General features: G+C 44.7%; 1 protein-coding gene across 1 annotated transcript in view; it reads left to right on the top strand.

Annotated features, from left to right (window-relative positions):
• The window catches only part of LOC311185463 (antigen WC1.1-like), a gene marked incomplete at both ends in the record, with an annotated part of 81,809 nt that overhangs the window by 4,451 nt on the left and 55,036 nt on the right, over positions 1 to 22,322 (top strand). The window contains one exon of the mRNA XM_084256088.1: positions 455 to 547. Coding sequence (XP_084112214.1) covers positions 455 to 547 — 93 coding nt within the window. The remainder of the gene's footprint in view (positions 1 to 454; positions 548 to 22,322) is intronic.

Below are 22,322 nucleotides of genomic sequence, written 5' to 3'. Positions count from 1 at the left end.
TGTGCTGTCTTCCTTATATTCTCCTCTGATCTCCCACTTAACTACTCCTGCTTCCAAATCTCTGCTGAGGTTTTCAGAGTCACATCTATAATGTATCTATAATGTTGAATTGACAAAGTTCTCAAGGGAAAATAGGCTCAGCCTTGCTCTTTGCTTCTCTCTGGGCATCTGGCTCCAAAATGCTCACTGTCCTGGAAGCTCTGCGATCCGTCAACACTATTGCCGTATTCCCAATATTCTAAATTCATTCTTAGTGATTCTCAATATTTGTCTTCAAAACAGAAATATTGGTCTTTTGGGGCACAATTTCACACAGAAAGTGAACTGTAAATTAACGATGCCGTGAGTGTCTTGTTAGAGTGTCCATCTCAGACCTCTCCACTAGGTTATCATCTAGTTTAATTCAGTTTCTGCTCTTCAACCCCACTAACCCTCCGACCTCACTGCCCTGCAGGAAACCAGACTCAGGTGCTGCCCCTGTGCACCCACTCCCCGTCGCCACCAGCAGGCTCTGCAGCCTCAGAGGAGAGCACAGCCAACTGCTCAGGTGAGGGCCTTCCAGGACCAGGAAAGCTTCTCCTTCCGGGTTAGATGCCCCCTTGACCTGACTCTCTCCGCAGACAGCACACAGCTCCGCCTGGTCGACGGAGGCCATCCCTGCGCCGGCAGAGTGGAGATCCTTCACCAGGGCTTCTGGGGCACCATCTGTGATGACGGCTGGGACCTGCGTGATGCCCATGTGGTGTGCAGACAGCTGAGCTGTGGGGAGGCCCTCAACGCCACGGTCTCTGCTCACTTCGGGCGGGGAGCAGGGCCCATCTGGCTGGAGGAGCTTCAGTGCACAGGAAATGAGTCCCAGGTGTGAAGTGCCCATCCCCAGGCTGGGGGCGCCATGACTGTAGGCACAAGGAAGATGCTGGGGTCATCTGCTCAGGTCTGTGCTGCACATTGTCCAGGGGTTAGGGGTATATTGTGGGATGGTGGGGGAAACACTCTGAGGACTGAGTCTGGAAGACAAGAGGGGTAGGAAGCTTCCTCCAGAGTGCCTATCTCTCTAGTACAAATGAGGATTAGGTGTCTCCTTCCTTCCTGTGGCAGCTGAGGGTCTGGTCCTTCCTTCTTAGCAACATCTGATGGAGCCACATCCTACAGTTTTCATTTGCAAGTAGGGCTCACTCTTCAGTTACAGATTTTATAATAATACAGAATCTTGTAATGGTTTCTACATGCTATAACAAGTTTCCACATAATTAGTGATTAAAGCAACTTATATTTATCATCTTTCAGTCTTTTAGGTTAGAAATCCAACACTATCTCACCGGGTTAAAATCAAAGTGTGAGAAGGGCTGCATCACTTCTAAGTCCTGGGGAGGAATCAGTTCCAATATCGTAGAACCTGTCTGCACTTCTCGTCAGAGCCCCCTTCCTTGGTCCTCATACCAGCAGTGTTACACATAGCTCACCATTCTCTATAATCACCTCTCTCTCTCTAACCAGCACTTTTACAGACAGTGGGTCCCACATGGGATTACACTTGGCTCACCTGGTTAATCCTCAATGTTCAGGTTAAAACCTTCCAAGGTTTTCACTTAGTTCATCTGCACAGTCTCTTTTCGTGTAAGGTCTCGTATGCACATGTTAATTGATGATATGCACAGTTTCCAGGTGATGCAGACATCTTTGGTGGAGTTATCTTCCCCCACCCCAATCACACCTGCTTTAGCAGATTCTGTAGTTTTGTCAGGAAGCAGCATCTAGCATTTCTTCCCTGCTGAGGGCCCAGAGTGCTGAGTGGGGTGCTCATGGTGCCCTGTCTCCCCCTTTCTCTTTCAGAGTTCCTGGCCCTCAGGATGGTCAGCGAGGACCAGGACTGTGCTGGGTGGCTGGAAGTTTTCTACAATGGGAGCTGGGGCAGTGTGTGCAGCAGCCCCATGGACGCCACGACCTTGTCTGTGATCTGCAGGCAGCTTGGCTGTGGGGACAGCGGAGCCCTCATCTCTTCGGTTGCTGTTAGGCAAGGGTCTAGACCCCGGTGGGTAGATGGAATCCGGTGTAGGAAAACTGATACATCTCTCTGGCAGTGTCCTTCTGACCCTTGGAAATACAGTTCATGCTCTTCAGAAGAGGAAGCTTCTATCATGTGTGCAGGTGACTGTTGTATGTGTCGGTCATCGCCCGTACGCTGTCCCTAGTGATGTTTATTTTCAAATCCAGGTTATGAGTTTAAGTTAGGTCTTTAAAATGAAGTAGGATAATTATTTAATCCACTTATTCTAACCCTGTTTCAGAGGAAAGTATAAGAGAACTCATACTGACAGTAGTGAAAAATACCAGGTCGATTATATGAGCTTTGGGGAGTGTGAATAATCCTCTGATCAACATCTAAGGAACTCTAGTGAATGAGGACTAGCTAAATGCTATGCTGAACACCTTGAATAAGTGAGGGCCAGGTCCCCATGCTCTGTCTCATATGTTCCTGAATTTTTGCTTGTCAGAGTCCTGGTCCGTCTGCTGGCAGAGAGTAAACCATGTCTTTTAGAATCAAAATTACACTCCAGGTCAGAGGACAGAGAAGAGAAAATATATCATCTCTGCTTTCATGGAGAAGGAAATCCCAAGTTGAAAACTCTCCTTAGGCTGAAGTTTCATTGCCACGAGGAATAGGAAATGTGTGGAGGGTGTACATGGGGCCAGAGGAGAAGTCCTGCTTTGATGGAGGGGAAGGATGAGTAAGAGTCCTGTCAAGGAGGAGGTGGGAAGATGATCCTGGTCAGTGTAATACTGGGTTTTGAGAAAATTCTGTCATGGCGAGAGATAGGGGGAGCGAGGCAGGGGACCCTGGAGGGCAGAGCAGAGCGGACACCTCCCAACCTCTCGTGGGCACCTGCAAGGAAACAGTTCTCTCAAGAAGGAATTGGTTTATCCTCTTGACTGGCACTGTTGAGAGGGCAGAGACCTTGGATCTCCAGTTCTTTTTTTTTTGCTTTCTTTACTTCCAAGAGTGATCCAAATCCCAGTTTTCTTGATTGACTTGTTATGTAATTTTTTAAAAAAGATTTATTTATTTATGCATACAAGAGCTGGGGTACAGGCCAGAGGGGGGTGTGTGGGTGTGGTGGTGAGAGGAGTCACCAGAGACAGTGGGGAACAGAACAGGCATATTGACCGAAGTACACTGCTGAGGGGAGCAGCGGGCGTGTCAGGAGAGGTCTGCTGCGCCACATGGGTAGCTCCCTGGCTGGCCGGGAATGGAACTCATGCTGCAGTGGCTGTGGACAGCTTCATAGGTTGCGTCTTAACCCCTGCACCACCAGGAGGCCCCTGTTATGTAATTTTTCCTTAAAAAAATATAAGTGGAGTGTCAAACATGAATTATTTCTGTGATTTAGAGTTATTTTATAAATATCTTCCATTTAGTACAACAAACCACTGATATGATTTTGTATTTTCTATAATAGTTTACTCATAAATAATAAAGGAACTATACTTCACTAGATTTTAGTCATCTGTTCATTCAGTGCGATTGATCAAGCCCCTCTGCCCAGTGCTTACAGCAGTTTCTACACTCATACGTGTTGAATGAAGGCCTGTGGGGCACCAGGCACTGAGCTAAGAGCAGGAGCACAGATGTGAGTCAGATATGCAGGGTCTTTCCTCTAGCAAAGCTGCATCTGTGTGTGTGTTAGTTGTGGAGCATGGAGAGTGATACACAAGACAAAGATAAATTAATTTCAGCTGCTTTTTTCAGACCTTGTTTGGGGGCCAGAGCCTTCCCTCCTGTCGCTGACCCAACACTCCCCCTTTGCTTCCACAGAAAAGAGGCCCAAGAGCTGTCCATCTGCAGCCCCCTGCACAGGTACATCAGCCCCTACCAGCTCCCCGGGTCCACCTGGGGCTCCTCCTTCAGGACCCTAACAGGGGTCCCCTGGCCTTGCAGACAGGGAGAAGCTGCGCCTGCGGGGAGGAGACAGCGCGTGCTCGGGCCGCGTGGAGGTGTGGCACGCGGGGGCGTGGGGCACGGTGTGCGACGACTCCTGGGGCCTGGCCGAGGCCCACGTGGTGTGTGGGCAGCTGGGCTGTGGCTCGGCGCTGGACGCCCCGCGGGCGGCGGCCTTTGGCCCTGGAAATGGCAGCATCTGGCTGGACGAGGTGCAGTGCAGGGGCGGGGAGTCCTCCCTGTGGGAGTGCCCTGCGGCTCCCTGGGGGCAGAGCGACTGCAAGCACGAGGAGGACGCGGGAGTGAGGTGCTCGGGTGAGTGGGCAACCCTGTTGGGGGCGGAAGAGGGGACTTGTGCTGGCATCTCGAGGCTCTTCCTGGATTCACTTGCTGCTCTGGGCCTGGCAACTGGTAGCTCTTGTCTGATGCCTTGGAAACTATGAGAGAACAAGGTGCCAGAGTGGTAGGTGTGACCTGGGGCTTTCCCACCCAGCTCAGTAGTTACCCCTCTCTCAGTAATCCCTCTCTCCCCTTCTCTCCAGGTGAGAGGACAAGAATCCAGCCCACCCTTGGAAGTAAGTGGCTCTTCTTCCCTGAGTCATAGATAGAGGCACACACACATTTTCAGAGATCTGCGCAGTGGAATCTACGTAAATCTGGAAAATTATCATATCACCACAGGAAAGGTCCATGCTCAGGCGCTACTGTCCTGTTACCTCTGGCAGTCATAATGCCCCAAAACTTCATCCACTTCACTTAATAAAAATCCCTTAGAAACAGATGCAGAAGACAGTTGGCACATACCAGGGCAGGATCTGTATGGGCACAGCTTGGGTTCAGACCTAGGCATTGGATCTGAGTGCTAACATCATGGACTTGAGGACTCAGTGGATGAGCAAGAAAAGGGGGTGGGGAAGGGCTCTCCTGGAACTACAACCCTCTCTTAACCTCACAACCCTCTTTTGGTCCTCAGTCAGCAGAACAGACTCAGCTCCTGCTCCTGGCATCTTCTCCCTGCCTGGGATCCTCTGCATCATCTTGGGGGCCCTTCTCCTCCTGGTCCTGGTCATCCTGGGGATTCAGCTGCACAGAGAGAGAGCAGAGCACCAAGGTGGGCCATGGGAATGCTAAAGGGAAGTCGTGGAAAGGTGTTGAGCCAGTTATAATACCAAGAAAAGTACCCCATATTGTCTCCATCCTCACAGAATGGTAAAAAGCACCTTCTCTACAGCAGCCTTCAAGATTCGAGACAGCTGAATCCTTGGTTAAATGTAAAACCTCTAAAAAATTATGACTTACTATGGAAATAGTGTCATTGGGAATTGAGTATAGGATCGCAATCAGTGTCAAGAGAGCTGTCTCTATCCCACAAAGCTCAGGAAGGGGCTCTGGCATCCCAGAGGGCACCCCCGAGATGGGCACAAGAGAGTGCCATGTGCCTTGCCTGTTGTATAGGGACTGTCTCTAGGACTTTTCTCTGATGTTGTGCCATTTTCTGCAGCATCACCTGCTTTTGAAGATGTCATAGATGAGGCCTTGTACCACGAGATTGATAACTATGCTCTACCAGAAAAGGAGGACCTTTTGGACAGCCCAGGTGTGCCCCATGCCCTCCCTGCTGTTCCTGAGCTGACCATGGGTTCCCCTCACATTGATAGACTCAGTCTCTCCCTCCTCCCAAGGCAGGCCTTCCAGGCCTCTCCTTACAACTCTGAAGACCCATTTCTTCTGAACCTTGACACTGGGCCTCCTACTATGGCAACAGTTTCTGTCTGTGATGTTGTCTCCCCACCAGGAAACCTGTCTGATGACTCAGCAACTAAGTTGCCATATTACACAAGGGATGATGAGGAGAAGAGAGACCCTGGATCTGCTCCAGGTAGGAGACAAAGATTTTTCCTTTGGTTTGTGGGGATGAGAAGGAGGAATCTCATCAGAAGAGAACTTCTGTGATGAGGATGGGAGGGTTCTCTTCTGTTTTTCTCTTCACAAAAACCTTTTGCTCTCTCTCCACCCTATCACCTCACAAAGGAAATATCAGACCCAGTTCTCTGTATCCACAGCTACTTCTAATCAGCTGCAGACATGCATCAAATTACTAGAGACTCAAAGACCATTTTTTCAGTAATATCTAAAATTGACATTGTGAATATTTACAGGTTGAGCCTTGGAAAGTGTGGTTTGCACATGAGATGATATTGTATTGGTGGGTCATGTACATACTGAGACCCCAAAAATTGATTTTGCTAAGCCTTAGAAAACATGGACACAAGGCTGGTGGCACAAGGGTTTAAACTGCAGCATTATGAATCTATCTGCAGCCAATGCAGCATGAACTAACCCATATGACACAATAGACCTCTCTTATCCAGCCTGTTGCTCCTCTCAGCAGTGTATTTCAGTAGATTCCCCTGTGTTGCTTCCCACTCTGTCTCTGGTGAATCCTCTCACCCCCTGCACCTCTGGCCTGTACCCCAGTTCTTGTATGCATAAATAAATAAATGAATAAATGAAAAAGAAAACATGGACTATTGTTCTTGTACTTACCAGCTACTGGAAGCTCTCATTGATAAGACACTTAAGAGAGGAGAATGTTCCTTCTGGATCTTCCCCAGATAGTGATGATGGATAGCTCTTGGGATGAGATTTGAGACATGTCAGAGGGATCTTGGCATTTGGATCCTTAGATCAAAGCATCCTTAGATCAGTGGAGTGAAACCCAGGCCCCCTTTGGTGGGGGACAAGGGATCTTCTTTGTGTGAGTGACAGGTGCCCAGGATCCTTCTGCCTACTCTGTGTTTCCCACAGACTCAGAGGATGTGGAAAGTGGGTTCTCTTCGTTCCTATTCACACCAAGACACTGATTTGTACATAGTATATTTACAGCTCCACAGCATGTGCTTGAATCTAGTAATTGGTTTCATATAACAATAGGTTTTTTTTTTTTTTGATGCTTTAGGGTATGAGAGGCCATGTTAGGAAAGTATACTAGAATATGTAGAAGAATCAAATAATTTCTGAAAATATTGGGATGAAATATATTTTGACCCAAGGGCCAGCAACAGCGTATACGACATACGTATCAGCTATTGGATCTCTGCAGTAAAAGAGCCTGAGCACCCCTCAGACCAGCCTCAGTCTTTGTCTTTTTCCAGAGCCTCTGGGACAGCATGACAGAGCCATGGGAGATGGTTATGATGACATTGAAGAGTTTCCTGTTGCTGAAATTCCTACTTCCCCAGGAATGGGTAGGAATTATTTTTTCCCAGAGGAGGAAACTGGTGCTAGGTATTCCCAGCCAGGTGAGTGTCAGCTGGGACACTCCTTCCTTGACTGGGGAGGATGAATTTGGACATGTCAATAGTCAGTTTATTTTATTTTATCAATATCTGGGGCCCTCTAGACCTGGCTGAGGTGTCTCTTGGATGTTGTCTATTTCATATCTTCTGAGAGGAGACACGTACTATGTTCTCATGTCCATTTCCTCCATTATGTTGATACAGACATTCCTATTGAGTGGCAGAGTCTTTATTCTCATTTTTCACACTCCAAATTGAGAAATATGATCTGACAATAAATTTGGGGGCTTTTTCAGATTGTGGGAAGTAATCTGGAAAGTTTCAATACCAGTGTCAATTAAATTTGAGCGCTAGAAAAGTTTGTTTGGGAAACCATGTATCCAGATGTTTAAATTTGAGGTTGATTGTTATTAATGCAGATGTTCAAAGGCCCTACTTGGAGTGATTAAATCTCAGCTGTAGAACGAAACTAAGAGATAATTTTCTTGCATTGTTTCAGTTGTAGATGAAAAACCACCTTCCTAGGTCTAGGCCTCTGATTATGTGTGAGCGCGTGAGGCCTGGGGAGCAAGAGGCCATGGGATGTGGTTGAACTGCTCCTTTTGTCCTCTGAGAGAGAACCCAGATTGTTCTCCTGAATATTTCTGGGTCTGGCTTGGGCTGGTAGGGAGGTGGTATTCCTCAATCCCTAAGATTGAGGAATCTAGGGAGTTACCTCCTTCCCCCATTCCTAATGAATCAGACCACATGGGTGTGAGGGTGTTCACTTTCTTCTCCAGTCCTCACCATTATTGCCCCAATGCCTTGCAGCTGTCAAGAGCAAGACATGACTTTGCACAGAGTAGCTGAGTGGAAGAAGCAGCTTTAGCCTTTCAGAGAGCTGCTGGGTCTCACAGATACTCTGTAGTCTTTCTGCACTCATCTCTTTCTACCAAAGAATTCTTTTTATTGACACCATTGAAACCAGATTTTCACCTTGCAGGTCTCTCTCTGCAGTCTCCTGGAGGCGCTGTCATCTCTGGCATGGGGGAGAGAGGACTCCCATTGGTCCTGAGACAAGAAGACCCTGTGTATGATGACGTTGAGCTTAGCACCATGTAGCAACTCTTTTGGATCAAATAAATCTTCAAAGACTCCTTTGCAATATTTTTCCTCAATAATTGAGAATTATGTCTTCCTCATTACTGCAGAGGTTTTACTTGGGCCTGTGATGAAAGGACAATCTTCATAATAAACACCTTGAGCTTCAAGGACGTGTTGTTAAGAGTGCAGATACATTGACCCCACTGACATTGGAAAATTCAGTCTCCAATTACAACCCACCCCCGAGTAAAATCTCCATTGAAATATCCATGTATCACATCCCTCATCCTACACTCTTGCCTCTTTTACATGCAGAGAATGTCACACTTTAAGGAATATTATAAAAATCTGAAATCTGACCCTGAACTAAGTATTTACTCAGTAATATACACCGGAAAGACTTAGCGGAATATTCCAAAAAATGCCATGCCTCCTTTTCTAAAACCCAAGTGAGAGTCACAGTGAATGGGGTGGGTCAGGCAGGAGGGAAATGGTTGCAGCTCTTCTAATTTTACCAATAGGCTTATGGAATGTCAAAAATCTACTCCTGCAATGCCCTCTCTTGTCCTTTGTTATTCTCCAGTACCTTAATCTCCCCTTTCTCCATGAAATTGCACATCCTGGTGTTCATAAATCCTGATGGTTTCCACCTTTTTCCATTAACAACTCTACTATTCTCTGCGCTGACTACATTTATTTAAGCCCATGGTAATCAAACTTCACCATTACAAACCATTTTGAAGTAGCTTATTTCTTCCCATTCCATTTGCAATCATCTGCACCCATTTACCTCAGTTGTACCAAGAGAGAGAATTGGTGGGTGGAGTGGAGGGAAGACAGGAGGGAGGCAAGCAGGCAAGTCAAACAATGAAATTCTTCTGGAAACACTTCTGGTTCATTATCCACTACATGACATTTTATAATAAGTCATCTACAGATCAGTGCAGTGAACATTTACAGCCTTCTAACTTCAGAAGATTTCACTAAGCTTTTATGTTCTTTCTAAAGTAACTACTTTGGGAAATAAGATATGTACTACCAAGGATGTCCATGACATAATGGAAAACTTTTCCAAAGTGCCCCACCTACATGTACAGTTATTTTTTTCAAATGCTCCACAAGTACTACTTTAAATAAAAATTTGGAAGACACTAGCTACATTAGAGTCACAAAGCCCTGAGCTGAGTCCATGGAGCTGCCCACACGTGGAGCTCGGCTTCTCTCTTCAGCCTCCTAAACTATTTATTTACAGTCATTTTTGGGACCAGCATATGGAGTCTGTCAGTTTTCCCTAAATAGGTCAGGTTCTTTTGGAGGTAGGGCCAAGTCCGTGAATCTGGGCAAAGTATACCTTGAGTGGCCTGTGAGGAGGTGAGAAAACAGTCAGGTCACTCACCTATTTCCTTGAAGAAAAGTGTGATTGAGGACAATTGTGTAAGAGCATTTAGGGTGAAACTTACTAAAGTAGCAACATCAAAAGCACTTTATGTAGAATGTTTAATTTTGAGCAATGTCTCTAAACAAATACAGGCCATTACTGCTCTATCAGAATACAGGCATTTAGAACATCTGCAGCCTTGTCTGAGTTTTAAAAAAACTCCATGGTAACAGCACTGGGGATGCTCCAGGGATGATCTTTCAACATTGTCATGTGCAGGGTCCCCTTTCTCCCCAGGGAGCAGCTGGGGAGCTCAGCAGCCTCTTCTTTCTCAGGATCAATGGCACCTCTAGTGACCTGCAGAGAAGAGTCTAACATGGTGAAGAGAAGATTAATTAGAGCTGTGACAAGGGGATAGGACACCAGCTAAGGGAGGAGTAGGACCAGCGAATGGTGATGACAAAGCATCCCTGGAGACCCAGTAACACTCTTTCATATTAGTTACAACAATGGATATATTAGGAAAACATCTCAGCATCCAATGTACGTGGTCTCTGAATCATCAGAGATCTGTGGCCACCCAGAGGTGCTGTATGGAGACCTGTGTCCTGGTTCATCAATCCAGCAAGGACTTGACCCAAGAACAGGGGGAAGGTGAACATTTTTCCCTTCACTATTGCCGAGTCTGAATTTTCACCGAGAAGGAGATAGGAGGGCAGATTCAGAGGAAGTTCAGCTGCTCCTGACAGTCTACCTTTGCTGGTGGTGGCCTTGATGTGTGTTCCCAAAGGTCCACAGACACTATCTTAGGTGCATCCTTTCTCCACACTCCCCAGTTTCACGGTCACATGAGTTTCTTTCCTGAGAATGAGTGTCTTCTTTGTCCACTGAAATGTCTGGAGTAGAACAGCTTCCTGCTGCCACAAATTCTGAGTCTTTAGTCAAACACCAGGGCTTTATTTTTAAAGCCACCACATATAGACTTGCACATATTAGTGCTAAAATATGTTCACTGTCCATCTCACATCCCCCAGATACCCTATTAACTCTTAAACTGCACTAGTTTTAAAAATCTCCAGGAACCTTTTACATACAAGACAGTACAAAACTGTTACCAGCAGTACTTTCACTGTCAGATTTGGGAAACACACCCAATTCATCTACAAATCTTTCTTTTTTTTATTTTATTTTATTTTATTTTTTTTTCACTCTCTAGTAGATTTTATTTTATTTTTATTTTTTTTATAATAAATTTTATTGTTATATTCCCCATACAATTGCAGCCCCCCCATTCTGACCCCAATCCCTCCCCTCCCGCCCCCGCCCCCCTAAAAGTGTCTCTGGTTCATAGTTTTTTGTTGATTTTGGTTTTCACTTTCTTATAGTTATTCATTTTCCTGGTCCCTTATTTAAGTTTTCTAGATTCCTGCTATGAGTGAGACCATCCGGTATTTTTCTTTTTCTTTTTGGCTTATTTCGCTGAGCATGATCCCTTCCAGCGCCATCCATGTTGCTGCAAATTGCATGTGTTTATCTTTTTTGAATGCTGAGTAATATTCCATGGTGTATATGTACCACATCTTCTTGATCCAGTCATCTATTTTTGGGCATTTGGGTTGTTTCCAAAGCTTAGCTATTGTAAACAGTGCTGCTATAAACATAGGGGTGCAGGTGTTCTTTGGAATTGATGTTTCTGTGTCCTTTGGGTAAATACCTAGGAGTGGAATTGCTGGATCATATGGAAGCTCTATGTTTAGTAGGTCCAGAAATCTCCACACAGCTTTCCACAGTGGTTGGACCAGTTTGCACTCCCACCAACAGTGCAGAAGAGTTCCTTTTTCTCCACACCCTCACCAGCATTTGTTGTTGCTAGTTTTTTTAATATGTGCCATTCTCACTGGTGTAAGATGGTATCTTATGGTAGTTTTGATTTGCATTTCCCTGATGGCAAGTGATGTTGAACATTTTTTCATATGCCTGTTGGCCATTTGCATTTCATCTTCAGAGAAGTTTCTTTTTAGCTCTTCTGCCCATTTTTTGACTGGATTCTTTTCTTTGTTGTTGAGTCTCATCAGCTCTTTGCAGATTTTTGTGATCAGTCCTTTATCATTAGTGTTGGGTGCAAAAATGTTCTCCCAGTTGGTGGGGTTTCTCTTTGTTTTTGTTATTGTCTCTTTTGCTGTGCAGAAGCTCTTTAATTTGATGTAGTCCCAGCTGTTTATCTTTGCCTTCACTATCACTGCTTTGGGTGATGTGTCTGTAAAGATGTCTTTGATGTGCAAATCACGTAGTGTTTCGCCTATATTTCCTTCTATATATTTTATGGTTTCAGGTCTTATGTCTAGTTCTTTAATCCATTTTGAGTTGATTTTTGTGTATGGTGTGAGGTAGTGGTCAAGCTTCATTCTTTTGCATGTAGCGACCCAGTTTTCCCAGCACCATTTATTGAACAAACTTTCTTTGCTCCAATGCATATTCTTTGCTCCTTTGTCAAAGATTAGTTGACCATAAATCTGTGGGTTTATTTCTGGATTTTCTATTCGATTCCATTGGTCTGTATGTCTGTTCTTGTTCCAATACCATGCAGTTTTGATGATTATGGCTTTGTAGTATAGTTTGAAGTCTGGGAGTGTGATGCCTCCATTCCCTTCTTTTTTTTTTCAGGGGAGCTTTGGCTATTCGGGGTTTTTTGTGATTCCATATGAATTTCATCAATAATTGTTCTATTTCTTTGAAGAATGACATTGAAATTTTGATTGGAATAGCATTGAATCTGTATATTGCTTTTGGAAGGGTGGCCATTTTAATAATGTTTATTCTTCCAATCCACGAGCAGGGGATGTCTTTCCATTTCTTTGTGTCTTCTTCTATTTCTTTTAACAGTGTTTTATAGTTTTCTTTGTATAGGTCCTTTACCTCTTTTGTTAGATTTATTCCCAAATATTTGATTTTTTTTTGTTTCAATAACAAAAGGGATGGTTTTTTTGATTTCTTCTTCTTCAGATTTATTGTTTGTGTATAGGAAGGCTACTGACTTTTGCGTGTTGATTTTGTATCCTGCCACTTTACTGAACTGATTGATGAGTTGAATTAGCTTTTCTGTGGAGTTTTTGGGGTTCTCTATGTATAATATCATATCGTCTGCAAATAGTGATAGTTTGACTTCTTCTTTTCCTATTTGGATTCCTTGGATGTCTTTCTCTTGTCTTATTGCCCTGGCTAGGACTTCCAGTATTATATTGAAAAGCAGTGGTGAGAGTGGACATCCTTGTCTTGTTCCAGATCTTAATGGAATTGCTTTCAGCTTTTCACCATTGAGAATGATACTGGCTGTTGGCTTGTCATAGATGGCCTTTATGATGTTGAGGTATGTTCCTTGTATCCCAAGAATTTCAAGAGCTTTTATCATGAATGGGTGTTGCACTTTGTCGAAAGCTTTCTCAGCATCTATTGATATTATCATATGGTTTTTATATTTCTTTTTGTTGATGTGTTGGATAACGTTGATTGATTTTCGGATGTTAAACCATCCTTGTGCCCCTGGAATGAATCCTACTTGGTCGTGGTGAATTATCTTATGGATACATTGTTGGATTCTGATGGCTAAAATTTTATTGAGGATTTTTGCATCAGTGTTCATTAGGGAGATTGGCCTGTAGTTTTCCTTTTTTGTGTAGTCCTTGTTCGGTTTTGGTATTAGTGTAATGTTGGCTTCATAAAACGTGTTTGGTATTGTCCCTTCCTTCTCAATTTTTTGGAAGAGTTTGTGAAGGATAGGCACTAATTCGTCTCTGAATGTTTGGTAGAATTCATTTGTAAATCCATCAGGTACTGGGCTTTTGTTTTTGGGGAGGTTTTTGATTACCATTTCAATTTCGCTAATTGTAATTGGTCTGTTTAGGTGTTCTATTTCTTCTTTATCTAGCTTTGGGTGATTGTAGAGTTGTAGGAATTTGTCCATCTCCTCTAGATTGTTAAACTTGTTTCCATATAACTGTTCATAGTAGTTACTGATTATTCTTTTGATTTCTGCTGTGTCCGTTGTGATTTCTCCTCTTTCATTGATGATCCTGTTTATTTGTGCTTTCTCCCTTTTTTCCTTTGTGAGCCTGGCTAGGGGTTTGTCTATTTTATTGATTTTTTCAAAGAACCAGCTCTTGGTTTCATTGATCTTTTGGATTGTTTTTTTAGTTTCAATTTCATTTATTTCTGCTTTGGTTTTTATTATTTCTTTTCTTCTACTGGTTTTGGGGTTTTTTTGTTGTTCTTTTTCTAGATCTTTGAGCTTCGAGATTAGGTTGTTTCTTTGAGTTCTTTCTTGTTTCTTGATGTGAGCTTCTATTGCTATATATTTTCCTCTTATTACTGCTTTTGCTGCATCCCATACATTTAGGATATTGGTGTCTTCCTTGTCGTTCAATTCAAAAAAATTTTTAATTTCTTCTTTGATCTCCTCATTAGTCCAGTGGTCTTCCAGTAGTGTGGTTTTTAATCTCCATGAGGTAGGAAAGTTCCTTGCCTTCTTTTTATGGTTTATTTCTAGTTTGATGCCTTCATGGTCAGAAAAGATGGTTGACATGATTTCAATCTTGGTGTATCTGTTGATGTTTGTCTTGTGCCCCAGTATGTGATCGATCCTGGAGAATGATCCGTGTGCGCTTGAGAAAAATGTGTACTCCGTTTTTTTGGGGTTTAGTGTTCTATAGATGTCTGTTAAGCCCAATTGCTCTAGGTCCTTATTTAGAGCTTTGGTTTCTTTACTTATTTTTTGTCTTGTTGATCTATCCATTGTTGATAGTGGTGTGTTGAAGTCTCCCACTACGTATGTGTTTTCTCTGATGTCTGTTTTCAGAGAGGACAACAGTTGTCTGATATATTTTGGTGCTCCTTCGTTTGGTGAGTATATGTTAATGAGTGTTATTTCTTCTTGAAGTATTGTCCCCTTGATCATAATGTAGTGACCATTGGGGTCTCTTTTTATCTTTTTGAGTTTGAAATCTGTTTTATCTGATATAAGTATAGCTGTTCCTGCTTTCTTTTTTGGTCCATTTGCTTGTAGGATTGTTTTCCATCCTTTAACTTTGAGCCTATTTTTATCTTTTGTAGCTAAATGTGTTTCCTGGAGACAGCAAAAGGTTGGGTTTTGTTTCTTAATCCAGGATGCAACTCTGTGTCTTTTTATTGAAGAGTTTAGTCCATTTACATTTAGAGTTAATATTGATATGTTAACATCTGTATTTGCCATTGTGTTTGTCTTTCATTTTATTTTATTTATTTATTCTTTTAATAACTTTTTTTTTTTTGGCCTTCTTTCATTGTTATTCGTCCCTCTGAGGTTCTGGCTTTAGGACTCCTTGTAGTATTTTTTGGAGTTGGGGTTTAGTTGCAATGAAATTCCGGAGTTTCTGTTTGTCTGGGAAGGTCCATATTCTTTCTTCAAAGAGGAAGGAGAGCTTTGCGGGATAGAGTATTCTTGGTTGGCATCTGTTTTCTTGGAGTCTGTTGACTATGTCCCTCCACTCTCTCCTTGCCGGTAGTGTTTCTTCGGAGAAGTCTGATGTCAGCCTGATTGGCTTTCCTTTGAATGTTATCTGTTTCTTTCCTCTTGCCAGCTTCATTATTTTTTCCTTGTCCTGGATTCTTGGGAGCTTTACTATTATGTGTCTTGCTGTATTTTTTCTTTCGTCGTGGAAGTTTGGTGTTCTTCTTGCTTCTTGTATATCAATTTTCAGCTCCTTCTTCACATTTGGGAAGTTCTCTTCAATTATCTCTTTGAATATTTTCTCTGTTCCTACTTCTCTCTCCTCTCCTTCTGGTATTCCTATAACTCTTATATTTCCTTTCCTCATGGAGTCAGATAGTTCCCGAAGTCTTTCTTCATTCTTTTTCCTTCGTACTTCTCTTTCCTTTTCTGTTTTGGTTCTTTTTATTTCTGTGTCTTCAAGAGCACTTATCCGTTCTTCCATTTCATCAATTCTGCTTTCATTGCTTTTCCCAGAATTCTTTAGTTCTTCCACTAATACTTTGATCTCCTGCATTTCTTTTACTTCCCTCTTTAGGGACTCAATTTCATTCTTCTGATCGTTGATTATTTTTCCCTTATCATTGTTTTCCTTTATGACTTCTGTCAGTTTTTTAATCACAGCAATTTTAAATTCTCTTTCTGGAAGGCTCAGAAGTTCTTCCAAGTTACTGTCGTTGCAATCTGGGGGCTGGTTTTCTTTTTGTGGTGTGCTTTTTCTCTGGAGAGTTGCTAGGTTGCGTGTGGTTCTTCTCCTCCCTACTGTCTGTTTTCTAATTTGCCGTATGCGTTGGGACACTGTTGTTGGGACTGGCCGGCATCTTGGGTGAGCTTCTCTGCTCCCCTCTGGTTCCTCCAGGAGTCATCTGTCAGTTTCAAGCAGTCTTTATTGGAGAAAGGTCCCTGTCCTAAAATGTCGATGTGGGGACACACTCCCCTGTGCACCTGGTCTGCCCCGGCGGTAGGTTCCTGCTCCTCCTCTGGGCTTGGACTGCAGGCCAGAGGGGGTCTGTCGTGGGTGAACTTCCCCCGCTCACCTCTGGCTCCTGAGGAAGCCTTCTGCAGGTAGTCTTTACTGAAGAAATGTCCCTGTTCTAAAATGGTGATGTGGGACACACTCCCTGCGCGTCCGGTGTCAGGCACACTCTTCTGTGTGCCTGGTCTGCCCTGGCTGTGGGTGCTTGCTCTCCCTGTGGGCTCAGACTACTTGTTCAGAAGGGGCCGGGTGTGGGCTAACTCCCCAGCTGGCCACTAGCTCCTTCAGGAGCCTGTGCTGGCTTCAAGTCGCTAGGTGGCGCCAGAGATCTCTCCTAGAGCCCTTGGGGAGCTGATTTTCCACCCCGTGGGACAGGGAGCAGAGCGGGGATGGTAGGGTACACCTCAACGGCTTTGTGGTGCTGTGTTTGCCTTGTGCCCCACCGTCGTGGGGAACCCACGCCCCTAATTTCGTGCCCCGGGTCTCAGTTCCAAAGCCCTCAGTTCCAGGACGCAGGCTGTAGCCCAGTTCAGTGGCGCGGGAATGGCGCCTTTTGCACCGCTCCCGTGCCTGGGCGCCTGGTTCCTGCTTACTCAGGGAGGGACCTTCACCTCAGTGAGGACCTCTGCGCGTCTCCCCGCAAGCCTAGGTCGTCTCCCAAGCCTAGGTCGCAGGCGCGGGGACCTGGGCAGCCGCTATCCCGGTCTGCACTTGCTTTTCGAGCGCGCCCTTTTCCGCGCAAGCTTACCGGCAGCCCGGGCTGTGTGCGCGTCTCCCGGGGTCTTTGTTCTTCTCTAATGGCGCCCGGAGCCGTTTGCTCACCGCCGCGGCGAATCCTGCAGGGTTCGCCTCAGCTCCCGTTCATGGGGTGTGGTGGCTGCAATAGTTCCTTTCCACTCACAGTCCCGCTTGCTGCGTGGTTTGTTCTTGTTGGCCGTTTTGGTTTGTTGTTTCCCTCCTCTCTGCCGGTCGGAGAGTGCCGCCTCTGTGGGCGGGGGAGGGGAGCAGGGTTCTGCGCTTCCCTCCCTTCTGGTCCTGTTTTATGGCCACTTTCTTCTTCGGGTAGTTTGCTGGAGTCACCCGTTTATCTTCCGTGTCCCAGTTCTCACTGGGACCTGCCGCTTTTCCTCCCTATTAACTTTTTTTAATGGGAGATCTTACTCGCAGTGTCTCCTCGCCGCCATGTTGCTCCGCCCCCCCATCTACAAATCTTAAAGAACACATATTTCAGATATAGTTATGATGCCAAAACTACGAATGTTTCTTCCATGTCAAGAAACCTGACAGCATTAAGGAAGATAGTGTAGAGGTTTTGTTTTCAATATTGAGGTCATACAAATTTTGAATATGCAGGATGAGAGGCCTGGGGGAGCTCAAAATCATCCTACCTAGGAGAGAGGCGAAAGATCACAGATCAACTACCCGACTCACCTGTCTGAGTGACACATCACTGTATGGGAAACTCCCCCTCGCTCACCCCAGTTGCAGAAGGAGCCTCAGGCACCAGCACATCTTCAGAATCATCACAAGCCAGGCCTGGGGCCTCGGGCCTCCCTGCTGAAGGATCTAAGGATGGGTGAGGTGATCAGGTAAAGCCACAGTAAAGGCTAGCTAGGTAGGAGCTAAATACCTGTTCAACTGAAAGTCTGATGGTTCCTAAATAGAGGATCCATACACTCCATGTTGTAGGGGTCTTTTTCTAGGTCAAATATTTCATTTTGATTGCATAAGCCAGAAAAATATCAAATCTCATGATTTCCTGATTAAAATTTTGTAGTCAGATAAAGTAGTCATACTATGCTTCCTAAATGCTATTTTTTAAGACAGTGTTTTAAGGCTTCCTGTTTAAATCACTCTGCCTCCAGGGATTCCCAGGTCCACAGAAACCTCACCTCATTGAGCCAGATGGACCCTAATCCCTCCCTGAATTGAGCAAAGACCGTGGCACTAAGGGCCTCTCCATAGCCCAGCTGTCTGCACACCAAGTGGTCATCACACGTCCCAGACATCATCACGCATGATGTCCCAGGAGCCTGGTGAAGGATCTTCACTCTGCCAGCAAAGGAATGGCCTCCATCCACCAACTGAGCTGTGTGCTGTGTGAGGAGGTAGAGTCAGGTCAAGGGGGCATCTAATCTGGAAGTAGGCTTTCTGGTGCTGGGGGCCCATCACCTGAGCAGATGGCAGTGCCCTCCTCTGAGGTGGCAGAACGTGCTGGTAGGATCATTTTGTGGGTGCACAAGGGACAGTACCTGGGTCTAGTTTCCTGTGGCAGTGTGTTGGGAGGTTTAGTGGGATTGGAGAGCAGAAAACAGAATTAAACTACATGATAACCTAGTGGTAGGGCCTGAGATGAACGCTGTAATGGGGCAGTCATGGCATCCTAATTTTAGAGTTCACCTTCTGTGTAGAAAGTCTGTCCCTGACAATGCCAAAGTTTCTTATTTAGGCCAAACACTGAGAATGATCTGAGAGGGGTCGTATAATCCAATAGTGTCTGAAAGTGTTGCAGAGCTCCCAAGGCAAAGAGGGTTTTTGGAGCCAGACTCTTCCACAGAGCAAAGAGAAGGGCTGAGCCTCTTTCACCCTGACATGTTTGTCAACCTTTGTTATCACTCAACATTGAAAACCTTAGCAGAGATTTTGCCAACACTCAGGACTCAGGGAAAATCTAGTGTAATACAGAGTTGGCCAAGGAGGAGGAGCTTGTTACCCAGAATTCTCCTACCACAGACGGAGAGTGAACTGGGAGTCAACAGGTTCTCACAGGGAAGGAGGCCCAGCTTCTGGTCTCCTCAGTTTATTTTAAATAAGTGGTTGAGCTTCCCACAACTTTTTTTGCCTTGAGGAAGCAAATAGTGTAAACAATGATCTCCTTAAAGAACATAAGAAGTAGTAAGTGTAAGAGAAAAGACTTGATACACTGCATTTATTAACTTATTAAAATTAAGAGCCTGGCTTATAAAGAAACAGTATAACTAGAATGAAAATAAAAGGGCAAATGTTAAACACCCCAATATGTACATTTGAATCATAAGACATTGTCATGTTAGTTTCAATAATTAGGACCTGGAAGCATCAGGATTCTGCTTGGATCACAGAAACCCCGCGGCCAGCACTATACTAAGTGGGAGACTCAGTGAGGCTTTATACTACCAGAGATACGTTAGACAGAGAAAGACAGATAGTGTATGATATCACCAGTGGGTGGAATCTAAAAATGACTGAACTTGTATAAACAAAGTGTAGAGATTATCAGAGGCTATTGGTTATTGGAGAGATGCTTTTTAAGGGTAAGGAATTGTAAATACTAGACGAATAAGTCCAGGAGATCTAATGCACAGTGTGGTGATTATGGACAACACTATACTATAAATTTCAAGGTTGCTCTGAAACTAGATCTTAATTGTTCCACCACAAAAAACATGATAATCATGGATGTGATAATGGTGTTAACACTTGGTAGTAGTCCCCTTCATATGTAATGCACACACACTTATAAAAATCCATACATATACTAGTACAAACATCAGACATATATAAACATATCAATACCTATACCTTAAGTAGACACAGTGACACTTGTCATTTATATTTTATTTTATTTATTTTTTATTTTTTTAAAGATTTATTTATCTATACATACAAGACCTGGGGTATAAATCAGAGGTGCGGGGTGTTAGAGGACTCACCGGAGACAGTGGGGAGCAGAACAGGCAGGTCCACTGAAATGCACTGCTGCGGGGAGCAGCGGGCGAGTCAGGATAGGTCTGCTGTGCCATGTGGGTTGCTCCCCGGCTGGCCGGGGAATTGAACTCATGTGCAACGGCTGGCAATTTAATAAAAAAATTGTTCAGTGATAAAATGATGAAGGCTGTTTCATTGTTAACAAGGATGAGCTAAATCAATTTGTGTGGAATGGATTCCATTTCCAAGCACAGTAATGACACCATCTTATTTGGCCTCAAGGAGGTGAGAGAGAATAAGAAAGTTGACTAAGAGGCTCATATGAGAATGAAAGGAGGAAGGGGAGGCAGAGGGACTGAAATGTTGACAATGAGTACCCTGGGGCAGAAGGCCAGACTGGGCTTACTAACCAGTACAGATTGAGTTGCCAGGTGCAGATAGCCATATTATGAAATGGGGGTGAATTCTGGGTTATGTTATAATGTATAGTTCCACCATGTCCCAGGGAAGTATAGATTATTTTGGTGAGGTGTCTGTACTGGCCATGATAGTTTTGAGGGCAAAGATGTGAAGGAAGGAAAGACAGGCAGACTTTATACAGTTGCATCAGAAGCCCTCGATTTATGAGCTTTCTCTTACCAACCAGAAGTAGAAAAAGGGGAGCCCCCCTCCCCTGCATAAGGCTAGTGATTGTTTTCCCTTAATGCCAGTTTCAAATTTTTCCCCCCAAGAACTTTACATTCTAAACCAGTTTCCTACTCATGTGACTTTTTGTTCTTACCTTAGATTCTTCTTGTTTCTTTGCAGCCACAACGTGTTGGGCAGTTGACATAGGAGACATAGCTTCATTAACAACAGTCTTTTATACCTGGGCCCATGGGTGGTGGAGCTGACCCAGAACCATCAGCACCATCTGACCCCTCCCAGCAGCTGAACCAATCACTGAACCACACCCCGGGGCAGGGTGGGGGGTGGGAGATACAGTCATGCATCTTTCTCTAATTTATCTTTTCTGTGTCCGCTGTGGGGACAATTGACACCTGGAGTCAGAAAACCTCACCTCTCATATAAGGAGACATCTCAGATAGAGCATCTAATTGGTGTTTGAACCTCAGAAAGTTTCCATTTATGGAGTGTTTGATGCAGGGACGATGCTCAACAGGGTTTCTATTGGCTCCTGGAAGATGGCAAAGTCAGGGGCTGGGACTATATAAGCCCCTCCTGGGAGTGGGAGCCCCCAGTAAGGACTGAAGGGGTTCTTTATATGTTTGGGGAAACTGCGACAGTTACCTGAAAATATGAGGATTAGAATCTCCATGAATGGACACTGCTTTCTCCTAGGACTTGCTTTTCTCCTTTCCTCTGTCCTAGCGAGCACTGAAGGTAAGGAGACCCTCATTCCCTAAGATCAGCAGAGACACTGGATCAGTTCTCAGGCTCTGGGGGGTGAGCCCTGGGATTGCAAAGGCAACTCTCTCTGTTGACCCCTTGGTTTTGACCAAATGTCATCTTTAGTGATGGTGAATGCTCATTTTTCTCCTGAGGGGGCTGTGCTTTTCTAGTTAGGTGAGATGTTGCCCAGACTCAAAGCTTGTTCTCAGAGTGTCCAGAATCTGTGTTCAGTCCTCCTCAATAACATTTCAAATCAATGAAAATGTTGATGACTTCCCATTTTCCTATAATGGATTATGACCGAGTGATTCCTGAGGCTGCATCACTGAGATTCAATCCTGCACCCAGCACTTTGTCTCCCCAACGGGATTGTGGGTTTCTGCTCTGTTAGCCTAAGGATGAGAGAGAGAGAGAGAGAGAGAGAGAGAGAGAGATTAATAAGAGGAGAGAGAAAGAGAGAGAGAGAGAGAGAGAGAGAGATATTCAGAGAGACAGAGAGAGAGAGAGACACAAGGGTGTATAAGGGGAGTTTGAAGAGCATGTGAAGATGAATGTGTGAGCAGGAGCATGTCTGTCAGTGACGTCCACTTTCTAGAAAGAAAGGAGTCCACAGAATCACACTCTAAGGCAGATGGCTGGATTGTGGTGAAGTGGTGGTGCTGATGTGTGTGTACTTGTCTATGATGAGGGCAGATATGGATACCTTTAAAGAAAACCCTTCCAATAGAAACTTTAATTACCCCCCCCCCCAGATACCCCTGCACCTGCAATCTAAGCCTGCCTGTACATTGCTTTTTCTTCCCCACAAACCCACAGCTCAAACGTTTTTTGCTCTACTGCCATCTTCCCTAGCACCGGGTGCTGGCAGGATTCTGTCTCCCTACCCTCCTACATGTTGGCTCCATGGTCCTTCACCCCAGGGAGAAACAGAAAAACGGATGCAAATGTGGGTGCCCCTGGGTGGACTGAGATGAGCACTGCGGGCAGAGGGTTGTGGCCTGTGAGACCAGGATGTCCCATCTTGGTCAGTGTTCTCTGCCCAAGTGGGG

Source organism: Talpa europaea (assembly GCF_964194135.1).
Source record: "Talpa europaea genome assembly, chromosome: 15".
Classification (NCBI taxonomy): Eukaryota; Metazoa; Chordata; class Mammalia; order Eulipotyphla; family Talpidae; genus Talpa; species Talpa europaea.
This window is presented reverse-complemented; position numbering and strand designations above follow the sequence as displayed.